The sequence below is a fragment of the Thunnus thynnus genome, chromosome 15 (genome assembly GCF_963924715.1).
Source record: "Thunnus thynnus chromosome 15, fThuThy2.1, whole genome shotgun sequence".
Taxonomy (NCBI): Eukaryota; Metazoa; Chordata; class Actinopteri; order Scombriformes; family Scombridae; genus Thunnus; species Thunnus thynnus.
The window spans coordinates 26,312,030-26,338,389 of record NC_089531.1 but is presented as its reverse complement, the minus strand read 5'-3'; the positions used below and the strand labels follow the sequence as shown (position 1 = coordinate 26,338,389).

General features: G+C 39.0%; 1 protein-coding gene and 1 long non-coding RNA gene across 8 annotated transcripts; one reads left to right on the top strand and one right to left on the bottom strand.

Moving 5' to 3' along the window:
* Positions 1-1,821: 1,821 nt before the first annotated feature.
* Positions 1,822-25,313, bottom strand: oprd1a (opioid receptor, delta 1a). Of its 4 annotated transcripts, XM_067611559.1 has the most exons (6): positions 25,063-25,313; positions 21,792-21,808; positions 11,151-11,183; positions 7,993-8,005; positions 4,992-5,347; positions 1,822-3,899 (listed from the first exon to the last, which is right to left on the bottom strand). In XM_067611559.1, the coding sequence occupies exons 1-6, from the start codon at positions 25,311-25,313 to the stop codon at positions 3,370-3,372; spliced, it is 1,200 nt and encodes a 399-aa protein (XP_067467660.1). In that variant the 3' UTR covers positions 1,822-3,369. The 4 variants fall into 4 exon arrangements, with proteins under 4 accessions (XP_067467660.1, XP_067467662.1, XP_067467661.1 ...); XM_067611561.1 differs by lacking the exons at positions 7,993-8,005; positions 11,151-11,183; positions 21,792-21,808 and adding an exon at positions 6,398-6,405 and having other exon boundaries at positions 25,068-25,313; XM_067611560.1 differs by lacking the exons at positions 7,993-8,005; positions 11,151-11,183; positions 21,792-21,808.
* On the top strand, positions 6,944-22,798 carry LOC137197995 (uncharacterized). Of its 4 annotated transcripts, none has more exons than XR_010931552.1 (5): positions 6,944-7,060; positions 7,139-7,199; positions 8,030-8,178; positions 17,957-19,673; positions 22,412-22,798. It is a non-coding gene; the product is annotated as an uncharacterized lncRNA (long non-coding RNA). The 4 variants fall into 4 exon arrangements; XR_010931553.1 differs by lacking the exon at positions 22,412-22,798 and adding an exon at positions 20,766-21,141 and having other exon boundaries at positions 17,957-19,640; XR_010931551.1 differs by lacking the exon at positions 22,412-22,798 and adding an exon at positions 20,766-21,141.
* Positions 25,314-26,360: the final 1,047 nt, after the last annotated feature.

The following is a 26,360-nucleotide window of genomic DNA, read 5'->3' as shown; positions in this document are numbered from 1 at the left end:
TATTCAATAGTAAACCAAAACCACAATCCTTAACCTTAACTGAGTGCCTACACATAATGATAAAAGAAATTATGTCTCGGTTGCTACGAGAAGTTAATGTAGGGAAAACACATGAAATACGTTGTCAGTGAACATTTTGCAAATAAATAAGCACTGAACACCTCTGCAGGTGTTGCCTTTTAGTCTTTCTTGAAGTGTCTCTTTGTATAAAAGCTACTTTCAGTTTTTCTACTCCTGTGAAATGTTTATAAAATGTTTTGTCAGTAATATGCAGCCAACAGAATGGTCTGATGAAGGTTTCCGTGACCGAGGCAATGTTGGTGTCTGACTACACTAATTAAAGCTCATTACAGTGACAGTGTCAGTGATTGTTTGATGGAGTGCCACCTGTTGGGTTTATCATTTTCGTCCAATGTGTGAAATCTGTGGTGAAGAGCTGCCTGGGGGAAAAGTGTGTTTCAAAGGATAATTTTGGGAAAGATTTTGACGTGGTAGCTTGTTCTGCTGCTTATTGAGGGTATGAGGATGCTGGCTCATAAACCTTGAAATCTCCACAGCCATTAAGCGAACACTGGCTGACCGATATTGATCTATAACACATAGAAACCCCCCTCTCTTTTGTTGTCAGTTTGTCAATTAGAACGAGGTGGCAAAATATTACTGATTGTTCCTTTAAACTCAGTCATGCATAGAAAATTACAACATTGACAACTAACTGTTTGTAACTATCCATGAAATACAAAAAAAGGGGTTGTCCCCAAAATTTGATTCTAAAGAATACCAAAGTATTATCAATATACCTAATTCTGCTTTTACACTAGGATGAGTAATGACACAAAGAAACATTTATTAATTAGTTTGAGTAAGGATGCTTGCCAACTCAACAATCCCCATGTGATAACAAAATGAAAACATGCACACACACACCCATACACCTTAAATTTGATCATACCCTGAATGCACATGATCTACTATAGTAGTTTGTTTTTTTAATTTATAAATTCATAAGAGTTAATGAGCTTTTGTTGATTTGTGAAAACATAACTTGCACTTTCTTGTCAAAAAAAAAAAAAAATACACATATTATATTTGTGTCATTCTGCCCTTGTATAACTTGATTTTGCAGACATAATGGTTGCTGAGAGACATCCTGCACACCTGACAGATGCAGCACTTGATCGAAGCTAAGCAGAGAGTGGCTTTATACAGTACGCTTTAAATCACAGCTGTCATTGTGTGAATATATGCAGGAACGTATCACACTGCAAAACAGTCTATCTCGCTTGGAACGCAGAAGAGTCAATATTTACTGTTACTAACTCTAAAGTCAATCCACAAGCAAATTCCTGAATCTGTAAACAGAGCAGAAATCCATTTCTGAGCACTCGAATGTTGTCTTTCATTTCCTTCCCTTTTTTATTTTCACTTTGAGCCACATCGAAAGCATTGTGGTGAAATATTAAGATCCAAAGTGTCAAGAAAGCATACAGAATCACAGGCACGCCTCAAAGTTATTTTAACTGTGGCTGAAGCCAAATTAGTTAAAACACAAAAGCTTTATATTATCTACAAATTCACATTTATGGATTTTTTTTCCCTTTCATTTTTCATCTCTTCTGATTCATATTCAGTTTGGATGTCTTTTTACCTGCTCCACATTATCCATGTTTGTCAGAATGCTAACTGTACATTTCAAATACATGTTTGCATGTCAACATGTATTTAACCTTTGAAATATTTCCAAAAGAGAGCAAATTCTGATAACTGCATTATTACCTCTGACATACCTCATCTGGTATGCAAAGTTGAAATGGTCATTAACTTCACAGCAACCCTTGATTGATGTCTCCAATCTGATTGGTGTCAAGATCTGTTGGACTAAATAAATTAGCCAGAATAAATTACTATTCAGGTTAATGCCATACAGTATTTCTTAAATGTGCTACAGATTTTTGATGTGACAGACGACAGGCTTTTTACTCATTTAAAATGCAGATCAATAAACTCCTTGAAGCAGTTTGTTGACATCAGGCCAGGTGTCTCTATCTCCACTGTGATGGAGCTATTCTCAGTCCAAGTTGTAGGTTGTTCCTTGACTTTATATTTGTTTTAAACAACAAACCAATAAGGTGAGGGAAGTGTTGTGACTGCCAAGAGTGTTCCTCAGTGGCAGGTTTATTATTCTTTAGTGATTCTGCTCAGAGTGTTTCTGTGGGCCTGACACCACCCATGAAAGTCAAGTAGTTGAGCAGAAAAAAGGTCCATTGAAATTCAAGCTTCAGTGGTTTGATGCTGCTCAGAATTTTTCACCTGAGCACAAAACCCGCTGAACTAGGCTTGATTATGATTTAATGTCCTGTATAACAGACTTTTTCAAATCCATAAAACATTGAGCCCTAAATTTCTCTTTCAGCACAGTTGATGGTGGCAGAATTCTACATCAGCCTACAGGGGAAAAAAAACAGAACAGCAACCTTTTGTTTGCTGTAAAAACAAAAGCTTGGCCGCTTAATCGCAGAGAACAGCAAACATGATTTCCCTACTTGTCCATGTAGAGAGTGATTGACCTTGTGCAACAAAATATGCTGTAATTCATCATCCAGCTGTTGGTGGGTATCAGTCACGTGGTTCTGCTCTGTAAGACTCATTTGTTTTATGTTGATGTTAAAGATACAGAGAGTTTCCTCACTGATGTTGATTATTTCGCTGTCAAAATACTCCTTTATCACCAAAATCTCATTTGCTTTTGTTGACTGTACAGACAGGCGCTTCTTAGAAGAAATGACAAAGTCAGAAAAGGCCATTGTTTCACGCTTTTGTCTGTTGTTGTGCAATGTTTCAGCCTTTAGCCTGTTTCATTACAATGCTGTCTGGTGTATTGTGCCAAAGCGATGCATTCTTTGCTTGACAAGACAGAAACCTGCAGTTGTTTCTTTGTCCTTTCTGCATCAACAAAAAGTCCTGTACTCTGGTCCTTTGGGCAGTCAAATGAGCTAGGGATTTTTCTGTTTTGTAATCTTGCTTAACATTTGGTACACTCTTTGGGCTATCATTATCTATCTACTGTCACTGCCTTTGTAAGGCGTCACATTTCCTGTGAAAAAAAGAGATTCCACTTTGTTATCAAAACTTCAATAGAAAAGTGAGATCAGAATGAAACTTGTTTGCCATTATCTTTAGCTATTCCTTTGAATGTCCAGTATGTCAGCCAAATTGTAAGGAATGAGCGGCATGACTCTCATCTTTGAGACTAGCTTTTCTTGCAAAGATCTCTTAAAACTCTGTTGTGGAGATTTGGGTGACCTCCGATTGCAAATCTTGTTGGATCCTTCTCGAGCGAGAGCTGTGTGGGACCCAGTCCATGCCTAGTCATGCTGGCTTCTTCCCTGCTTCTGATGGAGCACAAACAGACACTGGCTCCCTGGTGGTGTTACGGCCTCTGGTCAGACTGTTCTGCTCCACACGGGTCCGGCACGGAAGGCAGAAATCCCTGAAGCATCGCTTAAAATTCTCATCCAAAAATGCGTACAGGACAGGGTTGAGGCTGCTGTTAGTGTAGCCCAAGGCGATGCACAGGTGCCAGCTGGCTATCACGAAGGGGTTCCTGGTGTTGATCTCCACCATGGTCTTCACAATGATGAAGATGTGAATGGGGGTCCAGCAGATGATAAAGGCCGCTACTACCACCAGGACCATTCGAGTGATGCGCCGCATGTTACGGTCTTTCTCCTTGGAGCCTGAGAGCAGGCGAACACTCCTCAGACGCAGGATCATGAGGCCATAACATATGGTGATGACCATCACAGGAACCACAAAAGCAAAGATGAAGACGCAGATCTTAGTCACTGTGTCCCAGTACCAGTCAGGGTCAGGGAACTTCAGCATGCACATGGTTTTACCTGGAAAAGGGGCAGAATGGGATCAGACAGTATTAGGGTTGTAATATCAAGCAGGTTGACAGATACTGGTTTGTGGATTTATCATAAAGCTACGGAGAAACATCTGTATTCCAAATGCATGCTTCAAAACCAAAATACTATTGCAATTGCTGCTGTGCAAAGTAAGGACTATCAAAAATATATTCTAAATGAGTACAGACTTTTGTCGGTAGCCTGTGTTTTTCCGACCTTATTGCCAAAAAATAAAAACACAAAACCCCAGATTACTCTCAGTTATGTTTTTCGACTTCTTTCTACAAAATCTTGGCATGACAACGGTGCTATGACTAAGGCTAGGGAAAGATTGTGGTTATGGCGTATAAACTATGGTTGAAGTATGGTTAAGGTTAGGCAACTAAAGCACTTAGTTAAGGTTGGAGAAAGACTGTTTTTTGCTAAAACAAAATGCAATTCTGTTCACTGTTCTACTCTGTCAAAGATTCATTAGAAAGATATTTTCCCTCTTCAAGGACTACTTTGAAGACACTCATTAATCTAAATATTCTAGGCTCAACATTCAACAACAACTTAACGCAGAGACATAAGAAAGACATCTGTGAGTGTTTGTGACTCTAAATGAATAGGAAAAATAGTACAGTTCCTAAAAAAAGGAACTACCCTGAACTATTTATAAAAATCAAATATTTCCCTTGGTTTCAATGGAGGGTCTTCAGATTCAGTGGTCTAAATTTTTCGAAGGCTTTTCTACTCACTTTGAGAATCCACAATGGCTCATTCGGGGTCATGGGTGGGACTGTATACATAATCAACATTATTCTTGCTTTTCCTTTGTGTGCCATGTTAGCTCTGATGAAGGTCTTAAGGACCAGAGGCTTGGCCTAATAAATGCAAATTAAGCAGATCAAAGCTGTTGAGGGTCTTTTCTACTGTGAATTGCCTCTGTTCTCCAGCACTTTGGCAAGGATCCACATAGATCCAACTCTGTATGGGTCACCCAGTTCCAGGAAACAGTTAATGTTTGTACTAGACATGAAGACTTTAAATAATAGTGTAAGATAAAACAGTGGTAGAGGACACTAACTACTATCTCACCATTATCTGTCACTTTGGTCACAGCCATGATCATAATGGGAACCCCAATCGCTGAGGACAGTACCCAGATGAGCACGTTGATCAACTTAGCCTTCACCGGTGTCCGAAACTCAAGTGCTCTGACCGGATGGCACACAGCGATGTAGCGGTCCACGCTCATCATGGTGAGGGTGAAGATGCTCGTGAACATGTTGTAGTAGTCGATGGCAATAATAAGCTTGCACAGGACTTCTCCAAATGGCCAGGTATTCATGAGGTATTTAGCGCTCTGGAAGGGCAGTGTGCTGGTGGCCAAGGCATCGGCAAGAGCCAAGTTAAAGATGTAGATGTTTGTGGCCGTCTTCATCTTGGTATATCTGGTTGTGGTCACAAAGCAGAGAAGAAGTGTTTGTAATAAGCAGCAGCAGTAATGAGAGCAGCTGGGTATGTGAGTCTCTGTTATGGTAATATGGGGATTTCACAATGCAATGTGTTTTTATGGCTTAGATGAGAAGTTAATTCCCTCATATTATATATGTAGAGCCATGAATGTCTAATGCTTATTCTCCATAGCTTGGGTTTTTCTTTTCTAAATGAGTGATTTGAGATAATGCATACAATTGGCTTGTTGGCTTCTGATCAAGCAACCTACTTACAGGGATTGCACCAGAGAGTTGTGAAAAAGAAAATACTTCTGCTTTCAAATTGAGGTTCATATATATTTATATGCTGGAGCCTGATTTTAGGGTGGGACTGTGCATTTTTTTGTGCGTGTGAAATGAGGATATTTTTTCTCACATATTTGAGGGAAAAAAATAATGGTCATCAGCACTTTACTCATTAAATTTGGCACAATATTGGCTTATTGAGGTCAGAAATTCTCTTGTGGGGCACAAGGCTTATTTACACATATGCTTCTCTCATGAGAAACCTTGCAAGATGTATTGATATATAAATCTTTATCGGCTCTAATGTTCAAGGAAATAGCAGGATTTTCTATGCATGTAAATTGGATTGTATTTAGTACAATTCAATTTATAGGCATAGCAGATTGCCCAAAAGCAAAAAGCATAAGATAACAGAAAAGTACAGAAGTTCATTAAGATATATTGTATAATAAATACTTTATATTACAATGTTGTTTGAATATATTATGCTGATACTTATATATTTTATTCTACTTTGTATTTTTGAATGATAAAGAATAGGTTGAGAGAAATGAAGGACAGAATTGATTGCAATACACAACGGCCTATATATTTAATGTCTTAATAGGAAAAGGGAGAAAAGGAGAAATAACGTTCATATTAGTAATGCAATCTTTATTGTTTTGGTCAATTAGAATACACACAACCCCATTGTCTAAATGGAAATGTGTATTGATTTTTCTCCTGGTCATTTTTCATGCCGGCTGTACAGACAATAACCTGGGGGTCTGTGACAAGGGGGACACAATTTGCAGCAAGGTAGCCAAACCTAGCACATGAACACAAATATGAAGCTGTTAGAATCACTTGTAACCATTAAAATTAAGAGATAATGAAGAACATGGATTTGTTTTGGCATTAGCACTGGCATTAAGCCTGCTTATGACGGACTGACTTTTGTATTAATGCAGTAGCTACATCTTATCAGTAGAACAGTTTTAGGGCTAGGCACTTACACATAATAAATGAATAAATAAATGTCTTTAACTGCAAAAACCTGGACAGTCATAGAAGTAAACTCCCCAACAAACTACACTGAAGAGTGATCAGTAGAAAGATGCAGGAGTTTGACACTGAAATAGAGAATATATGGGTAAATCCATTTACTGGCAACTCTGATGACAGTAAGTCTGAACATCAGCTACAGCTGACGTTACGGTTTCCACTCTTGGTTATGTAACCCACATGGATTATAGGGCTGCAAAACCCATATATGTGATTTAGAGATGTAATTACACGTTGTTTCCACAAGGGGACGCATATACATTGTGCGCCTGTTATGTTGAGGGAGCTACATGACCTCTTTGTTTTACCGCAGCAACACTCCCAAACACAGTAGAGGTGTGTGAGCATGTAAACAACTGAAAAAACGAGCATTTCATGGTATGAAACACCGCAAAATAGTCATAAAAGTCAGATTAATGTCCATGTAACAATGCTAATAAGTTGCTCTTTTAATAGAGGTCCAACTGTGAGCGAGAGGGAACAACTTCTGTCAAGTTATTGATGTTGAGAAACTCCGGTGAGTTGCCATGTCGTCTCCTAGTCTGTTGTTGTTAACCACTGTGAAGGGAAGCTGCATTAAACTTACTGTTGAGTCAAGATACTTTTCATAAAACCCAACCAGTGATTGTGGAAATGTGGTCTAATGTTTATTACATGCTTTGGTGCAAGTGTATCATTGTACTTATAGTCTGAAAAGATCGCTAGCTGCTAATCGCTAATCGCTAGCTGCTAACGGCTAAGCTAATCGCTAAGCTAATCGTTAGCTCTGGCTAATGCAGCTACCGACATTGTGTCAGAACTTTAAAAGACCATTGCACTGTTTTCTAATATTGAAATCGTTATGTTTTAATGGGAATTGTGCACTTTAATGTTTTGAAATGCCATTAAATGGTAATTTAACCGATTTTGGTTGCTGGATGTACATGTTAAGTGAATCATAAAGGATAATTTAGTTCAAGTTACTAGTAAGTTTAAATGGTGCATAAAAACGTAAAATACAGCAAATAATTTAGGTAAATGTTAAAATATTAATTGTTTTGACATAAGAAATTCATAATAAGCAGTCTGTTACTTTAAGAATACAAATGTTGATGTGACAGAGGGAAAATTCATTGTATATAATTTATTGTTAAAGAAATTGTTAAAAGAAATTCATGGTAAATTGTTCATGTTAAAATTACCAGTGGTTAAAATATGGTCATTGTAGTACAAGTATATCCTTAATTGTTGATTATATGATGTTTGATATTCTGAGGGAGAAAAGAACTTAATGAGATCTCATCTTAGACACATAAAGAGAACTGAATAACTTATTATCCTGCACTATCTGTATGTCTATCTGTGTAGGTTGTTTTTTTGTGACCAGATAGAATCAAAGATGGCGAGTCCAACCCGTGACCCTGTGGTCGGATGGAGAAACAATGTTGGCCAGACCGTAGGAACTGCCCACAGAGGACATCTGATTTAAAGTGATACCCATTTTCATTGGGTTACAGGTAAGACACACACTAATTATTCTACTCGGGTAGTAGTGATAGTAGTGACATTAGATGTTTGGAACAGATACAACACAAAACAACTTTGAACTGAACTCTTGAGCTATTTAATCATAAGGAGTCCCTACGGATTAAAGGGACATTCAGTGATCTAAAGAACATTTCATTGGATTTTTTCCACCTCCATAACGGACCATTTCCGTTTATTTTCTTATTTGATTTATTTTATTTTTAATTTTCAATTTTTTAAAACTTAAAGTCTTGTGTATTATTGTGTATGAGTCGAGGCAATAAATTGTCACTGTTCAACCATACATTAATTCATTCCTTGAATTATTCAAGACAACTGCTCATCGGACCTAGTTAGATGTTAATGTCTTACTACTACTATTGGTTAGCACTGAGGACACTAGAGTTATGTTTACTTTGATCCTAATACGAACCACATCACTCCTGTGCTTTTCATCCAGTACTGTAAAAAAGGTCTATTATTCTTGTAGAACATGGTATGTTTTTAAACCATGAGGACTTTGGTGTGACTTAATTTCAGCAAAGACAAACATTTTCTTTATTTGCAGTAGGGAAAAGAGTTGCATTCAATTGGGAGGGTAGCTGTTTTGCTGTACGTATCCAGTCAATGCTTTGATTCCATTCTGGACTTACTGTGTCATGGCAGCATTTTGGAGCCAAATTTCACACCACATTCAATCAATATGAATAGAATTGCCACAACCAATTGACTCACTTAATTACTTTTAGTTGAAACCAGTGTTTGGCAGTAACGCGTTACTTAATCATGTGTTACAGTAATGTAATTACTTTTTTCAGTAAGCAAGTAAAGGGATTGCAGTTATGAAATTTAGTAATTACATCACAGTTACAAATCCCAATAAAACTCTTGTTGCTTCAACAACTTGTTTGCCATCTCACTGGTAGTTTAATGGAGGGTTGATATCATGTTGGTCCGGTGAATGTGTGGGGATGCGGTTCACTGCCACCAAAACAGAAGAAATGCCCCAAAGTTTATATGTTGTGTCGTCTTAGCTGGCTCGCTAACATTAACCACTGGTAAGGCTACAGGAGTCAGCTAGTTTAGTTCAGAGTTGGAGGCTGTGAGAACAACGCCACTTCACTGAAAAGGACAGGACTTCATGCAGTCACTGCGCCTAATGTTAGGCTAGCTAATGAAGGTCAGTTAATATCTCCAAAATGTAGGCTGGCAGTTTGCTGACCACAATGTCTTGTTCCCTTTTAATGTGTTACACACAGAACATTAAATGTGAGTGTGTGGAGGCTATGAAGTTGTTCAAAGGGCTCCTTTATGGAGCTGGATTGAGTAACGAAAGTAAAGAAATGATTACTGTCACTATTTTGAGCCATTATTAAAGAACTGAATAATATGTTATGTGTAAATGATTCCATTCTTCAAGTAACTTGTCCAACACTGTTAAGCCACACACATTTTGGCCATAAACCAACAGCAAACGTCTTCGTTGACACATCTTCTGTACCACCATGTCAAAATTAAAATTGCAGTGCAAAAAGCCTGTGGCTTCCATAACTCTAAGTTATTTATGTTCTGCTCTTACATTAATATGCTTGATTTGCTTTTATTAGGGGAGCTAGTAATTGAAAGGCAGCTAGTGAGCTAGTTAGCTCACAAAATAATTTAATTTTGCCACTTTCCGATATGACTTTGCTGTAACGTGTTGTTGTCTTTCTAGAAAACTGACTCTCTGCTCTTCATGCCATTCTTGTGCGATTGAGTCCCTCTGTTTTCCAGTCGTCTCACAACTTTGTCTGACTTTATGTTTGTAGATCAGGTCATGTATTCTGAACTGGAAGTCAGGTTGTCAAGAGTTAAGTTGATGATGTCATCAGACACTTTTGGGAGTTTCATTGATAATAAATAAGAGACTGAACTCTGTGGGAAATTTTGTCTGAAATAATCAGTCACTTGGATGTGAATGTAGGCTTCAACTGAATCTGAAAATATAATTACAATGACTGCTGTCACATCAGTTTTTCCATTACTCACTGTCAGCTCCAGCAATAGTCTCTAAATGATCATCATTGCAGTCTGTGTCTTTTCTGTTCAGCTAAAGGAGAAACTGGGACATACGGATACTTTTAAACTGAGCTGTACAATATATAAATAACATTTATGAATAATAGCGTGTGGAGAGTGGGCCTTTTCATATCCCATAGCAGGAGAAGCACAGGTGTAAATAATTACACAATTAATGGCTGCATTCCATTCAGGTGTGAAAGTTTCAGGGAGCTGCTACAGAGTTGTGAAGTGAGAGGAGCAAGCCTAGGGTGGTACGAGCCTGTGTACATAAAAACTTCAAGGTGAATGAACCCTCACTATAGCTCCCAATGGGCATCTTGGCAAGAAACATTCAGTAGCCAAGCTTAAAATTCGGTTATGTGTGCTGCTAATGGCAGGTGGACGCTAAAGGCTACACTGTTGAGAAAACTGAAAATAAAATCTTCAGTTTAAATCATTTTACTTTCAGATACTGGGTCAGTTTTGCATACAATGATGCCATGTTTCATTCACAAATTCAACAACAAAGCAATTTGAATTCACTACCACTCTGATTCAGATTCTCCTCCATAGCAACGGCAGCTGAGGCTCATGGGTACTGTGGAATTTGACCTTTCCGCCATGCCAAACTGATGAATCGAACATGATTTCTCAAAACAAAATTTAAATAATTAAAACTGGGGGTCATAACAAATGTATAGGATAATTAAATTATCTTGAAGAATCCTGTTTTTCTGTGTTGAGTAATGTAAAAGAAAAATTTAAAATGAGGAACACGTCCAGAACCAGCGGCTCCTCTTCATGACTCAGTTGTACACGCTGGCTCACTGACTTACATCAGCTGTGTCTGAAATCCATCCCTCATTCACTCATTCCCTACTCCATACATAATAGACAGTCAGTAGTTCACTCAATAGTGAGCAGTAAATTGAGATTTTTGACCCACCTATCATGGCTGTTTTGCGTCAGCACTGTCAGCTACACAGTTCGACAATGGTAATTTCCGCGCCTTCGCATTGCAGGATTGTTAGCAGTCCATGCCATGGACACTGTTAGTATGACTTTTATCTGACCCTATGTATTTCACTGATTTTGGATGTTAGACATGGGACCTAAATATTCCATAATTTGCATGTCATTTGAGGTAATATGATATAGTCCTTCTTGGGGGGGACCTTTAAATACAAATAATGGGTTTAGGCCATCGTGTAATAAACGTCTACAAAATAAGAACTTCGTCAGCTCTTCCTTTGAACGACATCATCACACATCCTTCCTTTCAAACACTGTTTTTTTCATTTCATTGTGGATTTTTTTAGGGATAGATACATTTACTCAGAATATGGGCACTCATATTAAACGCACTAAACTATAGTAAGTAGGCAGTGATTTGGGACACAGCCTTGGACATTTAAATGGAACTGAGCCATAATTAATGTTATTGGATACACGTGTGCTTATCCTGCTATTAAAAGTCAAAATCTTGTAGATCTAAGGCCAATCCCTTCAATGTGAATTTGCAATACACCTCCATGGTACCTCGACTCTATGAAATGAATTCAGCTCTATCTTAAGTTCATTTTTTTCAGTCAAGACAAAAGGAACAATGAAACAGTGAAGTCAGCAGCAGATGGCTGGTTTTGAACATTCCCTTCTATGTTTGATCATCCTAATCCGATGTCTGTATTAGGTACCACTTACAGCAAAGGAGCGTAGTGAGCTTTTGAAAGTTATGTAAGGGCCGTCTGTGAATCAAGCACATTATCAATATAATGCTTTGAACCCTTGGAAAACAGATAAAACCACATCTTGCTTAGAGGAGAGATGGGCTTTGAAGTAAAACGGCATTAGTCATAATAAAAGGATGATCACCAGTTAGAGTTTTGGATCACAGCCATTTTATGAGACCTGATCTCAGAACTCCATCAAAACCTGGTCTCTGTTTAGTTTTGCATCTCAATCTGTTTGAAGCCTTTGATCCAGTGGCTAAAGCCTGGCTTTTGACATGGGGAGAGGATTATGTTTATTGTCAGTCACTTTCATATTTGAACTGTGATTCAAAAGAAATCGCTTTCCCCTCTCCTAATCCAAGTTGACAGGATATGTCCACACACAGTATATCCCTGTATGTAGCAAAACAGCACTTTTTTCCTCCCTTGAGTAAACAAGTGCTAGGGTGAGTGGACCTAGATGTTGAGCCACCCAGTTTGGTATATTATGACCATGTGGAGCTTGGAAATGAAATGGTGTAAATGATGTAAGTCTGTAAATTAGGCTCTGTTTGTACACACAGGTGCTACAATTCAAAGGTAAAAGCGAATGAGAAAGAAAAAGGTTGATATAGTTTTCTTGGCCCCCAAGATATTATGTCACATTCACAGTGGCACACTGGAGCTTGGTAGGATTAAGAGGATATCAAAAAAGCTGGTAGTGTGGCATAAAGTAGGCAGAACTGGCATGAGGCAAGACTCTTTCATGGTATTAGTGCAGGGGTCTGTGCTGTAAAGTGTGCAGTCAACGCAGCAGGTACAAAGCACATGATAAGACATTATGGGCATCACTAGAAACTGAATTTGAATCATTTATATTTGAATTTCAATTGCTCAACTTGAATAATTGCATTGGTAAACTGAATCTGAATAGCATAATTTGAAATTGAATTTATGAGTTTGGGACTGAAATCCACCAAACTTGAAACTGAATGTAATATGAGATTGAATTCAGTGGCTCGGAAACTGTATTTGATCCTCACTGAAAATTCAACTCTTTATATACTTCTACATTCAGTTCTCGCAATTCAAATTCAGTTCTTCCAATTCAATTTGGATATCAGAATGTCTCAGGCTACTGAGACACACATCTGGTTGTCGAGGAAGAGCAATCTAGTGAGGATTCACAAAACTCCTTTTTAATCCATCAGCACCTATGTTTTTGACCATTTCCTTCCTGACTCCAATAACACAAAGATGTCAAAGGTATACAGCACGTCAATTTCTCTGTTGTTGGCTACAAGAACCAACACTAAAGTCTTCATGTACTCCCCACATCTGAGGAAATGAAGACCCAGTGGATTAACTTTATTTTTTGATGGAAATGTCTCCACAACAATTGGAAAACTCTTATATTTATATTTATATATATATGGCCTGAGGTCTGGAAGAGCCGCGCCCTTGTGCTGCTTGTGTCTTCCCTGCTCAGTACACCACTGGCTCTGCTACAGAGGCCTTCTCACATCCTGTCACCGCTTATCCTCCTTTGGTCACCTCCACTGGCTCCTCTGTCAGATCTCGGCCTGGGAACTCCCGGTTTCGCCTCCCCAGGGAAAAAAATTGGAGCACCAAGGTACATCCCCGTTCAGATCTGCAACCACCACTGCCACAATCCCCTTCTCTGCCTCACCCCTCAACGCTGAGGGGACACGAAAGCTCCATGGTAAGGAACATCCGAGCCAAAGGCGTCCACATGTACTGTTTTCCTGGAGCCTGCGTTTGGGACATCCATGATAAACTACCTTCTGTCCTAGAATGTCATCTGGACTGCTCTAAACTGGTTATTCACATGGGATCAAATGACGTCAGCCAAAAACAGTTGGAAAACCTCCATGCGGACTTTCAACTGCTCATCTCTGCCCTTAAAGACACTGGGAAACGCATCCTCATATATGGTCCAATCCCATCTCTTGTGCGGAGCTGTGGCCGGTTTTCCCATTAACTGTCACTGCACACCTGGCTGAGAGGAGAATCTAGTGCAGCACGAATGAACCGGGACTTTGTTGATGATTTCGATCTGTTCTGGAACCGCAGCCAATTGTGCAGACCCGACAGACTCCATCTAAACATACACAGGCAAGCTGCTCTCTGCAAACTTTGACCATGCATTGATTAACCTACAAAACGCCTGTCAGACTGTCTGAGACAGTCCATGCCACCATGAGGTAATCCACACATATAATCAAAATAATGTTTACTGCCACTGTAAATCTACTGGTAGGGTCCTTGTTACAAGTGAACTCTCTACAACATCTGGCCAAATTTATCCCCTACCACTCATGGGACATTGACTGTCAGACTCACATTCAGCTGCTCTACCTGTAAATCACATCCCAAACTGCCTAACACTCAGACACCATAATTCTGTCTCCAAAGTATCCTATTCAGTAAATTATGACAATCTTATTACCATTACATGCACTATTATTCCATCCTCACCTTCCCCTCCCTCCAAATTTGGTCTGCTGAATATGAGATCACTGTCTAACAAATCATTTATCTGTCAAGATTTTATTATGTCCTAAAATTTAAACTGTTTTTCATCACTGAGTCATGGCTTACCCCTGATGACCCCTCCTCTCTCATTGAAGCTAATCCTTCAGGCTACTCTCATTTTCATCAACCTAGGGCACATGCACGAGGTGGTGGGGTTGCTGAGCACAGAGGAACTTGTCTCACTTTTTAATAGTACTTTTTCAGACACTCTTGACTCTGTTGCACTGGTCAGAACTAAAATACGAAAGCCTTTGGCCTCACTGTGGCTTAATAACAGTAATATTAGAAAAATAAAAAGAGAATGCGGAGGGGCAGAGCAGTGGTGGAAGCGAGATAAATTGCAGATCTCATTTCAAATTCTGAAGGATCTCTTGGATAAATGCCAACTGGCTGTCAAAAATGCTAGGGCTCAATATTTTTCTAATCTTATTGACAAAATCTGTCGGTACTTTTTAGGGTGTTACAGTCTGTCACCTCCTCCACTCCCACCTCCTGTTTTGAAGCGTCTGTCTCTAAATGTGAGGACTTCCTAAACTTCTTTAAAGACAAAGTACTTGATATCAGAGCTAGTATTATTCCATCTGTAAATAGCCTATCCATCTCCTCTGAGAACACTGCAGTTCTGAATTCCCATAACTCCATCGCTTTACCAGAACTTCCTCATATTATCTCTTCTATGAAGACCTCCACCTGTTCCCTCGACATTATATACCAAATGGTGACTCCACTGGCTCCAAAAAGAAGTCTGATTGTATGGAAGTCTATGAGAAAATGACCCTGCTTTTCACTTGATTCATTACCTTAGTAAACAATTTCCTAATGAGTTTATGGTCTCAATTGCTAGTTTCAAGTCTTATTCAATACAGCATGATGTTCATTTTGTAGATTGTGGTCTCATTTAGAGTAAAATAGACGATAAAGCAGGGTATGCTTTAGGGCATGGCTACATTGTGATTGACAAGTCATGGCATCGCTGTTGGTTAGGTAACGTAACCATGGCGTAACCCCGATTCACAGAGCATAGGCTTAGCCGTAGCTGTCGCTGTTTCAGTGTTTCAGTTCATGAAAGTTAACTGTAATATTTTGGTTGCCTAAAAAGTCTTGTTCAGCATTTGGTTGTACCATAAGATCTTCTAAGGGGTTGGATGTTCAGTTTTTCCGGGAAGTAGGTTTTGTTTAATGACTTTAAGTCTGTTTTTCGATAGCAAGCATTAGCATTATCACAATTAATCATAGACTGTAAATGCACCATGCTAACCAAGCTAGCAGCAAGCATTAGGGTTAGTTCCACTCTCTCGTCCAAATGTGGTCACTTCTGGCTCCCAAGATCCAAGATGACGACGGTCAAAATGTCAAACTTGAGGCTTCAAAATGGGAGTCCACAAACCAATGGGTGATGTCATGGTGGCTACGTCCATTTTTTTTTTTTTTACACTCTATGGTTTGTAGCCTAATATATTACTACTTATGATAAAGTTTCAACAATTAGCTGTTGCAGCCATTAGTAGCTGTACTTATAATGTAATATTGTTATGTATTTGTATATTACAGCTGTCCAGGCTACTGTGTCCTGCAAAGACTTTAGTGTTGACACATCCATTGTTCCCTATGCAGCTCTTCAGGCCTTTCTAACATCTACACCAATAAAGAGACCTCGTCAGGTCCTTGAGGAAGAGGAGGAGGAGGGGCAGGGTGGGATATTACCTATGACACTGCAGACTTAGTCACAGCTTTGATAGGGTCAACAGACATTTTGTGAGTTACTCAAATATCTCTACAAGTGTGTGTATATATATTAGTTACCAGTTTATTTGCTGAAACAAATGCAGTCTAATTCAGTGTGTGAACCTTCTCTGTAATGTTATCTCAGGCTCAGTAGCAGTCCTTGTTTCTAGACTATTCCACTGTTTAATCCTATGGTCCTACATAAAGAGCATGGTAGGTGCATTACTGAGAATAGTCACAGAAACACAGAATAGACAATGTAAAAAAAACATAGAAGTAAAAGTATTTTCATTGCTCAAAATAATTCACATGAAATAGATCACGTCTACTACAATTACTATAAATACTTATATATAAACATACTAAAAAAACTTTCCAAACGTCACATCACTTTTGTCAGGCTACATCAACACTGGGAGTGATCCTTATAGAAAATGAATTAAAAAAGACAAATATTTTAATGTCAATATGTACTATAACAAGCTTGATTCAAGAATAACACAATTACAATGGGTGGGTCTCTTTATTGGTCACCCCCCACGACCCCCCAAAAGACCCCCATATTTCACACCCTGCCTGTATGAAGATTGAGTGTGTGTGTAAGCACATGCATGTCTCTCTCATGCTGCTGCAGCGTTTCACCCATCTGTGAGAGACAAAACAAAAATACAATCCATTAATTGAATAACAAAATGCTGTGCAAAAAATGTGAGGCTTATTTACAAAGGAAACCTGTTAACGAAAGTTAGCTTGTTAACAGTTAGCTAATGTTAGCTAGCCCGTAAATCTCATCCAATATTTTCATGGCACATGATATGGAACACGTTATGACATTCTAATGTTAGCATGACTGGATAGAGCAAGTTAAAAGTAGTAACCTACATTATTTGTACAAAACTAATGTAACTCACCCTCCATTGTGGAAAACTCATGATGAAGCGTGCACTGCTACATTCTGCAAAACCATGTCCATCCGGATAAAATACCAAGTTTTTAGGGAGTCCCATAAAGTGCAGCTAAGAGACTGAGAGGGAGTTCTGTAAATCTGCACTCAGTTGCTCTTCCTCAACGAAGGGATATGTGTCTCAGTAAATTGAATTTGAATTGTGAGAACTGAATGTGGTATATAGACATTTGAATTTTCAGTGAGGATCAAATACAGTTTCAGAGCAACTGAATTCAATTTCATAATATTACATTCAGTTTCAAGTTTATTGGAATTCAGTTCCAAACTAATAAATTCACTTTCAAGTAATGCTATTCAGATTCAGTTTTTCAATGCAATTATTCAAGTTAAACCTTACAAATTTAAATTTTCTTATTTAAATTGTTTTTTAATTTAGTAATTTTTTTAGTAAATTTAAATAGTTTTAAATGAAATTATTCAAGTTGAGCAATTTAAATTCAAATATAAATGATTCAATTTAAAAAAAAAAAGCAGTGGCAGGTTTTATGTATAAAAACAGCAACTTTTTCATTTCCATGATTTGTCATTGCAATCCCATAGCTGGTCCTGAGGTTATGCTATGGTTAATTGTTTGGCGTATAATTCAGATGAAGGGAAAAGCTCTTAAACAACCATTTTCCTTTCTATAAGCTTGGAGAAGCAATTATGTGTCAAGAAATCTAAATTTAACACCCTTTTTCATCTCACAATGAAGCACGTTTTCCTTTGGCACAGTCGCACTCTGACGGTTTAATCGCCCCCTTCCCTTTTTTTAATTTTGTTTCCTTACAGTGCGGACTCCCTGCTACGAGGCTGTCATGGCTGTTCAATCCCTTCCTCCTCACACATGTCTTTTGGTGCCACATCAGAAGGAGAAGAAAAGCCTCAAAGCAGCAGATGACGAAGGGCTCCCGGGCCTTACACAAACAGTCTAAAGAAACAGTGATATACAGCCTCCGCTGACAGTGGCAAATATTGACCATCCTGACCTCAGATCTATGTAGGTCATGTGAACGATTCCTTCCTGTTCACCTAGATGGAGTGTCAGTGTTGCTACTGGTTTATCATTCAGCTTGTAATTAATCAAATGCCACAAGCTCGGCACTATTTAAATCCTACCTAACCAGCCAAGGTTGTAGGAATATTTGATACTTCAGCCAGCTGATACACAGATCTATAGAGTCCTGAAACTGACAAAAGGCAGTATGATTTAAAAAAATAACTGAATACATCAATAATAGTTGTTAAGTAAATAATAGTAATAAAGTAAATAAAGTTATCAGAGGTAAGCCTGTGTCAGGCAAGTCAGTCCCCTCCATTGTAAAATGCTTTTATTTGTTCAGATTTCAGAATATCCATCATGGGATTTTTACCTCCACCCCCAACAGAGGTGAAAATCACCACAGACCTCACTGTGGACAATTTTCATAGGGAGTCTTTCTTCAGTAGAAAATACTCCTATGGACATTGTAGACAGTTTATCCTATGGATTATCCATTCACCTCCATTGTACTGGATTCTGGAAAGAGATGTTGCTGTTGAATGTTTTTGATGCTTTCTAATTCTCAGTGTGCACAGAAGAAATTTCATTGTATTGTGGTAGAGACAGGAATCAGGAAAGGAAGACTCAGGACCTTCTTGTTGTGAACAACAGTGCTAACCGCTGCACCACCGTGCCATCCTCCATACAGATCTACCTTCCTCTCTAGAGAATTAGCATTTGTGTTTAAATCAGTTTTGATCCTTTATCTCTACACTAGTTGGAGTTCCACTGTCTAGTGCAAGCAAATGATTTTGCTGATACACAAGTCAAGGTCGACTCTCCTGTGTTTGCAGGGCTGAAAGCCATACACACACTGACACACATACACTGATATAAATGCTGCTGGGTGAGATGGAAGACAAGCAGTGAGACACAGTGGCCATGTTGACTCAGCTCAGGAAATAAACAGACTGACAGACTGGCACCTCACACACACACAGTCATGCTCCAACTGGCAACATGATACGATATTTTCAGCCAAATTTCCATCCCCTGTCATTTTTTTCCCTGAAGCTGTGTTGACTCGTGCTTTTGTCTTTACCGAAATATTACTTTTTTAATCCATTTCTACTGATTTCTTAGTAGAAATGGAGTAATAATCCACAAGAAACAGCCTGGTAAAGAATCTGCTTTCACATACAATAATCTAGCCTTCCACTAGCCACACATCAAACTGATTTCAAATGGAGGCCACTTAATAATAAATTGGATGAGCACTGAGCCAGTTCTTATCTAACAGGTTTGGTATCAGGAATAGGAGCATAGGGGAGGTAGAGGAGAGGATCACTGGAAGATAGGAGGAGCCTCGTGCTGCTGACCTATCCTGCGTAACAGAGTGGACCATCTCCAGAGGTGTCAGTGTCAGCCTCTCCATCAGCAGTCAGTCCAAGGCCTCTCAACGCCACAGCGGTCCAGTGCCCAATCCATACTGGTGTGAGCATCCATGCAGACTCTGCTCTAAATAGGGTTTGTGTGCACTTGAGTGTCTCTATCTAGGAATATAAGTGGAGGAAAGTATCTGCATTTAATGACTTTGGCTATATACTATAATATATACAGTATAGCAAAAGTCAGGCATCAGGAACCCAAATTTCAACACACACAATACCAGTCAAAAGTTTGGATACACCTTCATATTCCCTTGAATGAGAGAGTATGTCCAAATTTTTGACTGGTATAGTGTGTGTATATATATATATATATATATACATATATATATATATATATATATATATGCGCGCCTGATGTGGCAGGCAAACAAGTCAACATGTCACAATATCTGATAAAACAATTTGTTGATAAAACAATTATTCGACTGGCAGAAAATAAATCAATTTTGGCAATCCTTTTTTCAAGTCGTTTTTCAAGAAATATTTTAAGTGGTAGTGAGAGTAGGTATTTTAGAAGTACTTATTTTTGTTCAATTAAATTTTTTCAATTCAATGGGCTTTATTAGCATGAATGTTTTGAGAACAATGTTGCCAAAGCATCAAAATACATTTTGTCCAAATATTTGGACAGTACAAAATAATAACAATATGAACATTGACACAACATTAAGATTGATATAATGCATTAATTATTATATATATATATATATACACATATATATATACACATATAATATATCCTATGCATGTATTTGTGTGTGTGTGTGTGTGTGTGTGTGTGTGTGTGTGTGTGTGTGTGTGTGTGTGTGTGTGTGTGTGTGTGTGTGTGTGTGTGTGTGTGTGTGTGTATATCAGTCATTCACTGTCCCTCAGGTTGTTGCATGTTGATACATATTGGGCAGCAAGATATTTTTAATTTAATTTACAGAGTTGAGCTTGTTTAAATAAATGTTCCTTATTTCTTGTAAGTTTCACATTGTAGAAGGAAGCGCATCTCTGTCTCAACATCACCTGTTGAACAGTGACCAAATATTCTGTTTTCTTTTGGTTGCCATGATTTTTTGTGTCTTCCTTTGCAGTCACTGAGCCTGTACTTGGTTAGGGTCTGTCTCTGCTTTCTATCTCTGACAGGAGAGAGATATTCTGCTAATTCATAATCTCTTTTTAGGGCCACTACGTCCAGCTGTTGCTGTAGTTCTTGTTCGGTAGGAGTCAGTAGAACAAGGTCATCAGCATAAAACAGAGACTTCACCTCTCTATCTAGGAGAAGAGGCCAGGAACAGCATATTGATCCAACTGAACAGCAAGTTAATTTATATACACAATAAATAAAGTTGGACTTAAATTGCAACCCTGATGAACACCTCTTCTCTGGGTTAAGAATTTGGTTTGTGTCTCCCAACAGCACACCTATTTTCCAAATACAGTACATTGATTTAACCAGATCATACATGTTGCCATAATGTAGAAGTCTGTAATAGAGCCCTTCATGCAAAACAGAGTTGAAAGCTTTCTTGAAATCAATAAAACAAGTGAATATTTTATGTTTGGTGTACATGTTTGTTAATTAAAGTGTGAAGGATGTATACATGGTCGGTGGTGTGGTGTTTTGGGAGGAAGCCAAGTTGATTCTTACTTAAGATGGAGTGTTCATCAAGGAAATCTATTATTTTATTTAAAATACTGCAGGATAATTTACCTAAACAACTGCTGACACAGATGCCATGGTCGTTACTGGGGTCTGATTTACCCCCACTCTTATGAATGGGGGAAATGAGCCCTTTGCATTGTAATACGGTATTGAACAACTTCAACACAGCCCCCTGCATCTGTGGGGTGCTGCATTTGAGCATTTCATTTTTAATGCTGTCTGGAGCACAAGGTTTACTTGGCCAGAGAGATTTTGTCTGTGTCAATTCCTCCCAAGTAATTGGGAAACAAAGGGGGTTTTGGTTGTCTTTAATTGTTTCTTCTAATGTTGGGAGTTTTTCTCCACCCCTACCATTTCTTGTGGGGACATATTGATTTTGGTGATGTACAGTGATGTACATGATATGTCATTCATCACATCAGGTGAGGCCATGATGAATTTGTCTCTACTGTCTGGGGCCCATCTATAAATAGGATTTAATTTATACAGTTTACTGGGTTCCGTTTTCGTGTCACTCATTTGACCTGAGAGTTTAAAGAACACATTTATTTGGTTGTGGTCTGAAAGGGGGGATTGCTGTCTGATAGTGAATGCACTGATAGTGGAGGGGTCCATGTCAGTGATTGCATAGTCTACTACACTAGACCCAAGAGTTGAGGAGAATGTGAATCTCTCTAAAAAGTCCTCTCTCTCTCCTCCCCCTGCCTGTGGTGTGAAACCATGTGATGACAGCATGCTAGTTAGCTTAATATGGTTGTTGATGTGGAGTGTATGTAGGAGTGTATGCTTTGTTGCTTGCCAAGCTTAAGTAGCTGTGGAAGATTGTTTTGTTTGTAGTTTAGTGGGTTGAGCAGCATGGATTGTGTTCAGGGTGGGAAATTAGCACCAGCCACCAGCCAAATGCTGGAAGTGGCCGGTGAATGTGAACATTTTAAAAAGTTAATTTCCCACCCTGGTTGTGTTGAGTTGTGTGGGTGCAGGTAAACAGGAGGGTGGTTCTGGGACGCTGGAACATACTGTTGAGCCAGCTCAGTGTCGTGGACCCAACTGAATGAAACACCAGTTATTTAGACGTTGCCCACCTGATGACTACATAGACATGACTGCACTCTTACGCTCACACACAACTTCATAGTAGTACTATGTTCTTTTTTCTTTAACAGGACAGGTCAAGGGACATGACAAGCAAGCTAACATGCAGGCTGCTGGCCTCCCATTGGGAGCAATTTGAGGTTCAGTATCTTTCCCAAGGAACTGCCCACCCTGTGATTAGCAGATGACCTGCGCTACCTCCTGAGCCACAGCCGCCCAATTAAGTTGCCTATCAGGCCAGTGGAACCAGAACATGCAGTTTAGCCTAAGCAGGTACAATGTAGATATTAGGCTGGTTCAAGCTGCAGAGTATCTTCTCTTTGCTTAGGTGAGGGTAGTATTTAAAGGTAGCTTAAAGGTACTTCAGGTCAGGATTAGAGAATTGTGTCACAACATCATTAAACAGGGTTAGGAATGGCAAATGTCACTACAATAAACCACTAAAGTCTTAAAACTAACTTAAAGTGTGTGCTATGTGTTTGTGTCTTTCTTTGCCTCAGACGTGGTCATCATTGCAACAATGAGTGCAGATCAAACCCATCATCTTTTTTGTCTTCATTTTTTAAAGTATTATGATTAAATCCACAGTATGCATCATAGAACGTTTAAGAAACTAAAGGAATAAAAATGAATATCATGTGGAGCTCAGTGTTTGTCCAACTTTTCACTTTTCTTTATAACATCACTATATCTGTGTCTAAGTTTGGGTGTCTTTTCTATTCTTGCTTCCTTCAGAGTTTACAATTGTTCCACAGGAGATAATACATTCTGACCGGGATGCTTAATGTGCTCACCTTCCCTATGGCTCCATCTCTTGGGGTGTCTTGCATCAGTGATGAGTCTTCTCACTCACAGAAACAGAAATGCCAGCGAGTCGCTGCACACAATTTGATTCACTGCTTTTTCCAAGCTCTCATCCATCTGCTCTTTGTCTCCCTCTTACCTCCCTCACTCCCTCTTTCTTTTTTGTCCTACATGCCTTGTGTTGCCCATGGTTTTCACTCTGACTCCTGAATGGAAATAATGGGCACAGTCATAAATATTCATGAATATTTGTTGGTTTAATATCCAAAGATTGCCACTTGCAGAAAATGGCTTGCTTTTCCTATATTAAACATCTTTTTCTCTCTTTCCGTACTCCCTCCGATGCTGTCTTTTTCTCCTCACTGTATAAATTAAAACAATCCGAACAACCATGTTTTTATCTTATTCTGTACGTTTTAGTCTGTCATGTCATGTTTGTGGACAGAGAAATGACCATTACCTGGCTTTGTTTGCCACAACCGCATTTGACCGTATTATCCTTCTATGCTGAAATAAGGGCATCTTAAATTAATTCTACCTTGTTTAATTCTTAGAGTAATTAATGTTTCTGCTGATACTGGAGGAACACATACGGAGAATGTCTAAGATTAGAGGTAATTAATGTGATGAGTAAGGACAAGCAGACACCCAGGCTGCAGAAGATATAAACTGTTTTATTCCTGACAAGCATACAGGTTAGGGCAGGGAGGCGTCTCACAAAATGACAGGGTGCTTGTATCTAATAGCAAAGTGAGTGCAGGCTTTATTACATTGCTTTTAGAGCTGAGGGGGAAAGACAAACGGTGACCTCGGACCAACAATTATAATGCAGACATCCCCTAATGGAAGAAAAAAACACTATTGAAATTGCACAGCTATTTAAGCCTTTGAAGACCACATTTTAAGAGTGTGAAACCACTGTCTATCAAGATATTCTGGAAAGCTTTAATGTAAAAACAAAAAAATATTAAATAAAAACAATGGGTTTATCCACCATTTCATTGAGGCCAACTCAGAACATATATTTTAATAAAGAGAGTAAATAAAGACCAAACTACATGTCTTTCTTAATATACTCTGCAAGATTTCCTCTCTGCTAGATCTTGCAATATCATCAAACCAGGTGAATATGAGTATGAGCTGATGGTCCACAGATGTGGTAATGGAGACTCTGCTTGAACAGACCTCTCTGCCTGAGGCACAGCTGAGTCAGACTGAATTGAGAAACTGCTTCTGAGATGAGAGGTTCAACTGCCCTTCCTCCTCCATGGGCATAAAACTTGCACATGCTGTTGCTCCATGCAGAGATAATGAAAGAACAACCATGTGCTTTATGAAGAAACAGACCTAATTCACCCACAAATGCAGGGACACATATCCCTCCTGTCAACATACACACATGTAGAGACTGAGATTAATGTGTACACAACCCCCAACCCCCCCCCCCCCACCCCCCACCCCACCCTCCAAAAAAAGTTGTCCAATGCAGGTGGTTTAATAAATGCTGATTCATATGTAAAATTTTGCATTAACACACCATGTCAATTCTAAAAAACGTGTTGGAATCATTATTCATTCTTACATGTCTCTATACATCATAAAAATCTTATTTTTGAGCACAGTGTTATAGAAAACCTCAAACGATTTTCAAATAGAAACCTTTGTTTTGAGTGTGTATTTTCTACTTTTATGAAAGGAGGCAAAAAAGAGCAAACATTCAGACGTTATATCATAATGCTCCCAAAATTACCCTGAAAGTATCATGATTGTCACTGAAACTCAACTCAATACTCGACTTCAGATATTGGTTATGGGTTTTTTTAAGGTTTAAAGACATTAAATTTTGTCTCTCATTATCATTAAACCAGTGGCATACTCAATAAAATGACTGTGATTAAATAAAAAAAGCAGTGTTTACCTGACCACCCCGTACATGACAAGGATGTTGCCCAGAAGTCCCACCACGCAAATGACGGAGTAGAGAGCCGTGATGGATATGGCTATGATTATACCGCCGGTGCTCCTCACGGAACTCTGCTTCTCGGTGTAGTTCTGCATCCTGTCACCCATCAAGCCACTCTCTTCGTCCGGGAAGGTGACATTAAAGGGGATGACGGAGTAAAGGTCGGACAGGGAGAGCTGAGCTCCGGAGACCGTGTACGGCTCCATGCTGCGGCGCTGTTCACTCTGTCCGTGGTGCTGAAAACTTGCTCACACAATAATGTGAAGGAACTTAATTGTCTGGAGTGGCTAAAACTGGTCCGGTTGGAGGCGAGGAATGGAACTAATGGTGTGAAAGACTTCCCAAAGAAAAATGTAGCAGAGAGCCTCTGCGTAAAAGAGTTGAGGATGCTTCTCAGTTTTGCTATCCAGATGGAGGAGAAGGTGGCCCCTCAGCAGCTGTGAGCTGTGACTGTGTGCTCTAACTGTGTGTACAGCTCTTATACTCTCCAAGATCCCCCACCTCTCTTATACCCGGTCGTCGACGTCAGGGCTGCGCATGTATACTATCATGGGTGTGAAGAGGGTATGGCAAGGTGCATGATGCCGCGCCATACCTGAACCTACAGTGAGTCTCTTTAAAAACGAGAGCAAAGGTAAAGACACAACGTTGAATAATAATATTGTGGAAATAGTAAGGCAGTTTATACAAGATGCAACAACTGTGCACATTGACAATTGATTAAATTGATGATTGCTTACAAGGCTAATCAATCTATCTGCCAAAAACAAACAAGCCCCAAATCAATAAAGCTTCCATCTAAGTAGCTAGTAATTTAGATGTGTGACGGGAAAAAGGTTTCACAGTGTGTTGACTGCCGTCAGATGAAAGATAAAATCAGTAGTCCGTCCTCACGCCAAACACTCAGCAATCAGAAAATGTAATTTTCAATGTCATTTTAAAAATGTCACAGCAAAAACTGATAGTACAATAAAATGATATACACTAAAATAAGGCCAGTTGAAAAAATCTAACTAAGAGCAGGATTCATTTAGAGCTTTCTATCATATCACATGATTGTTGCCATGGAATTGTAGATGTTCACTTTAAGGACTAGTTTTCCAACAGTCTCTGTGTTTTTGAGTTTAGTGACAAAATGACAAGCTCACACTATATGAGCTAACTACTAACATGCTAGCAAGATGGGAAAATGCTAGAAAGCCATGCAGGAATATACTAGTGCTAGTCAGGCACAATAGCCCTCCTAGCTTCTT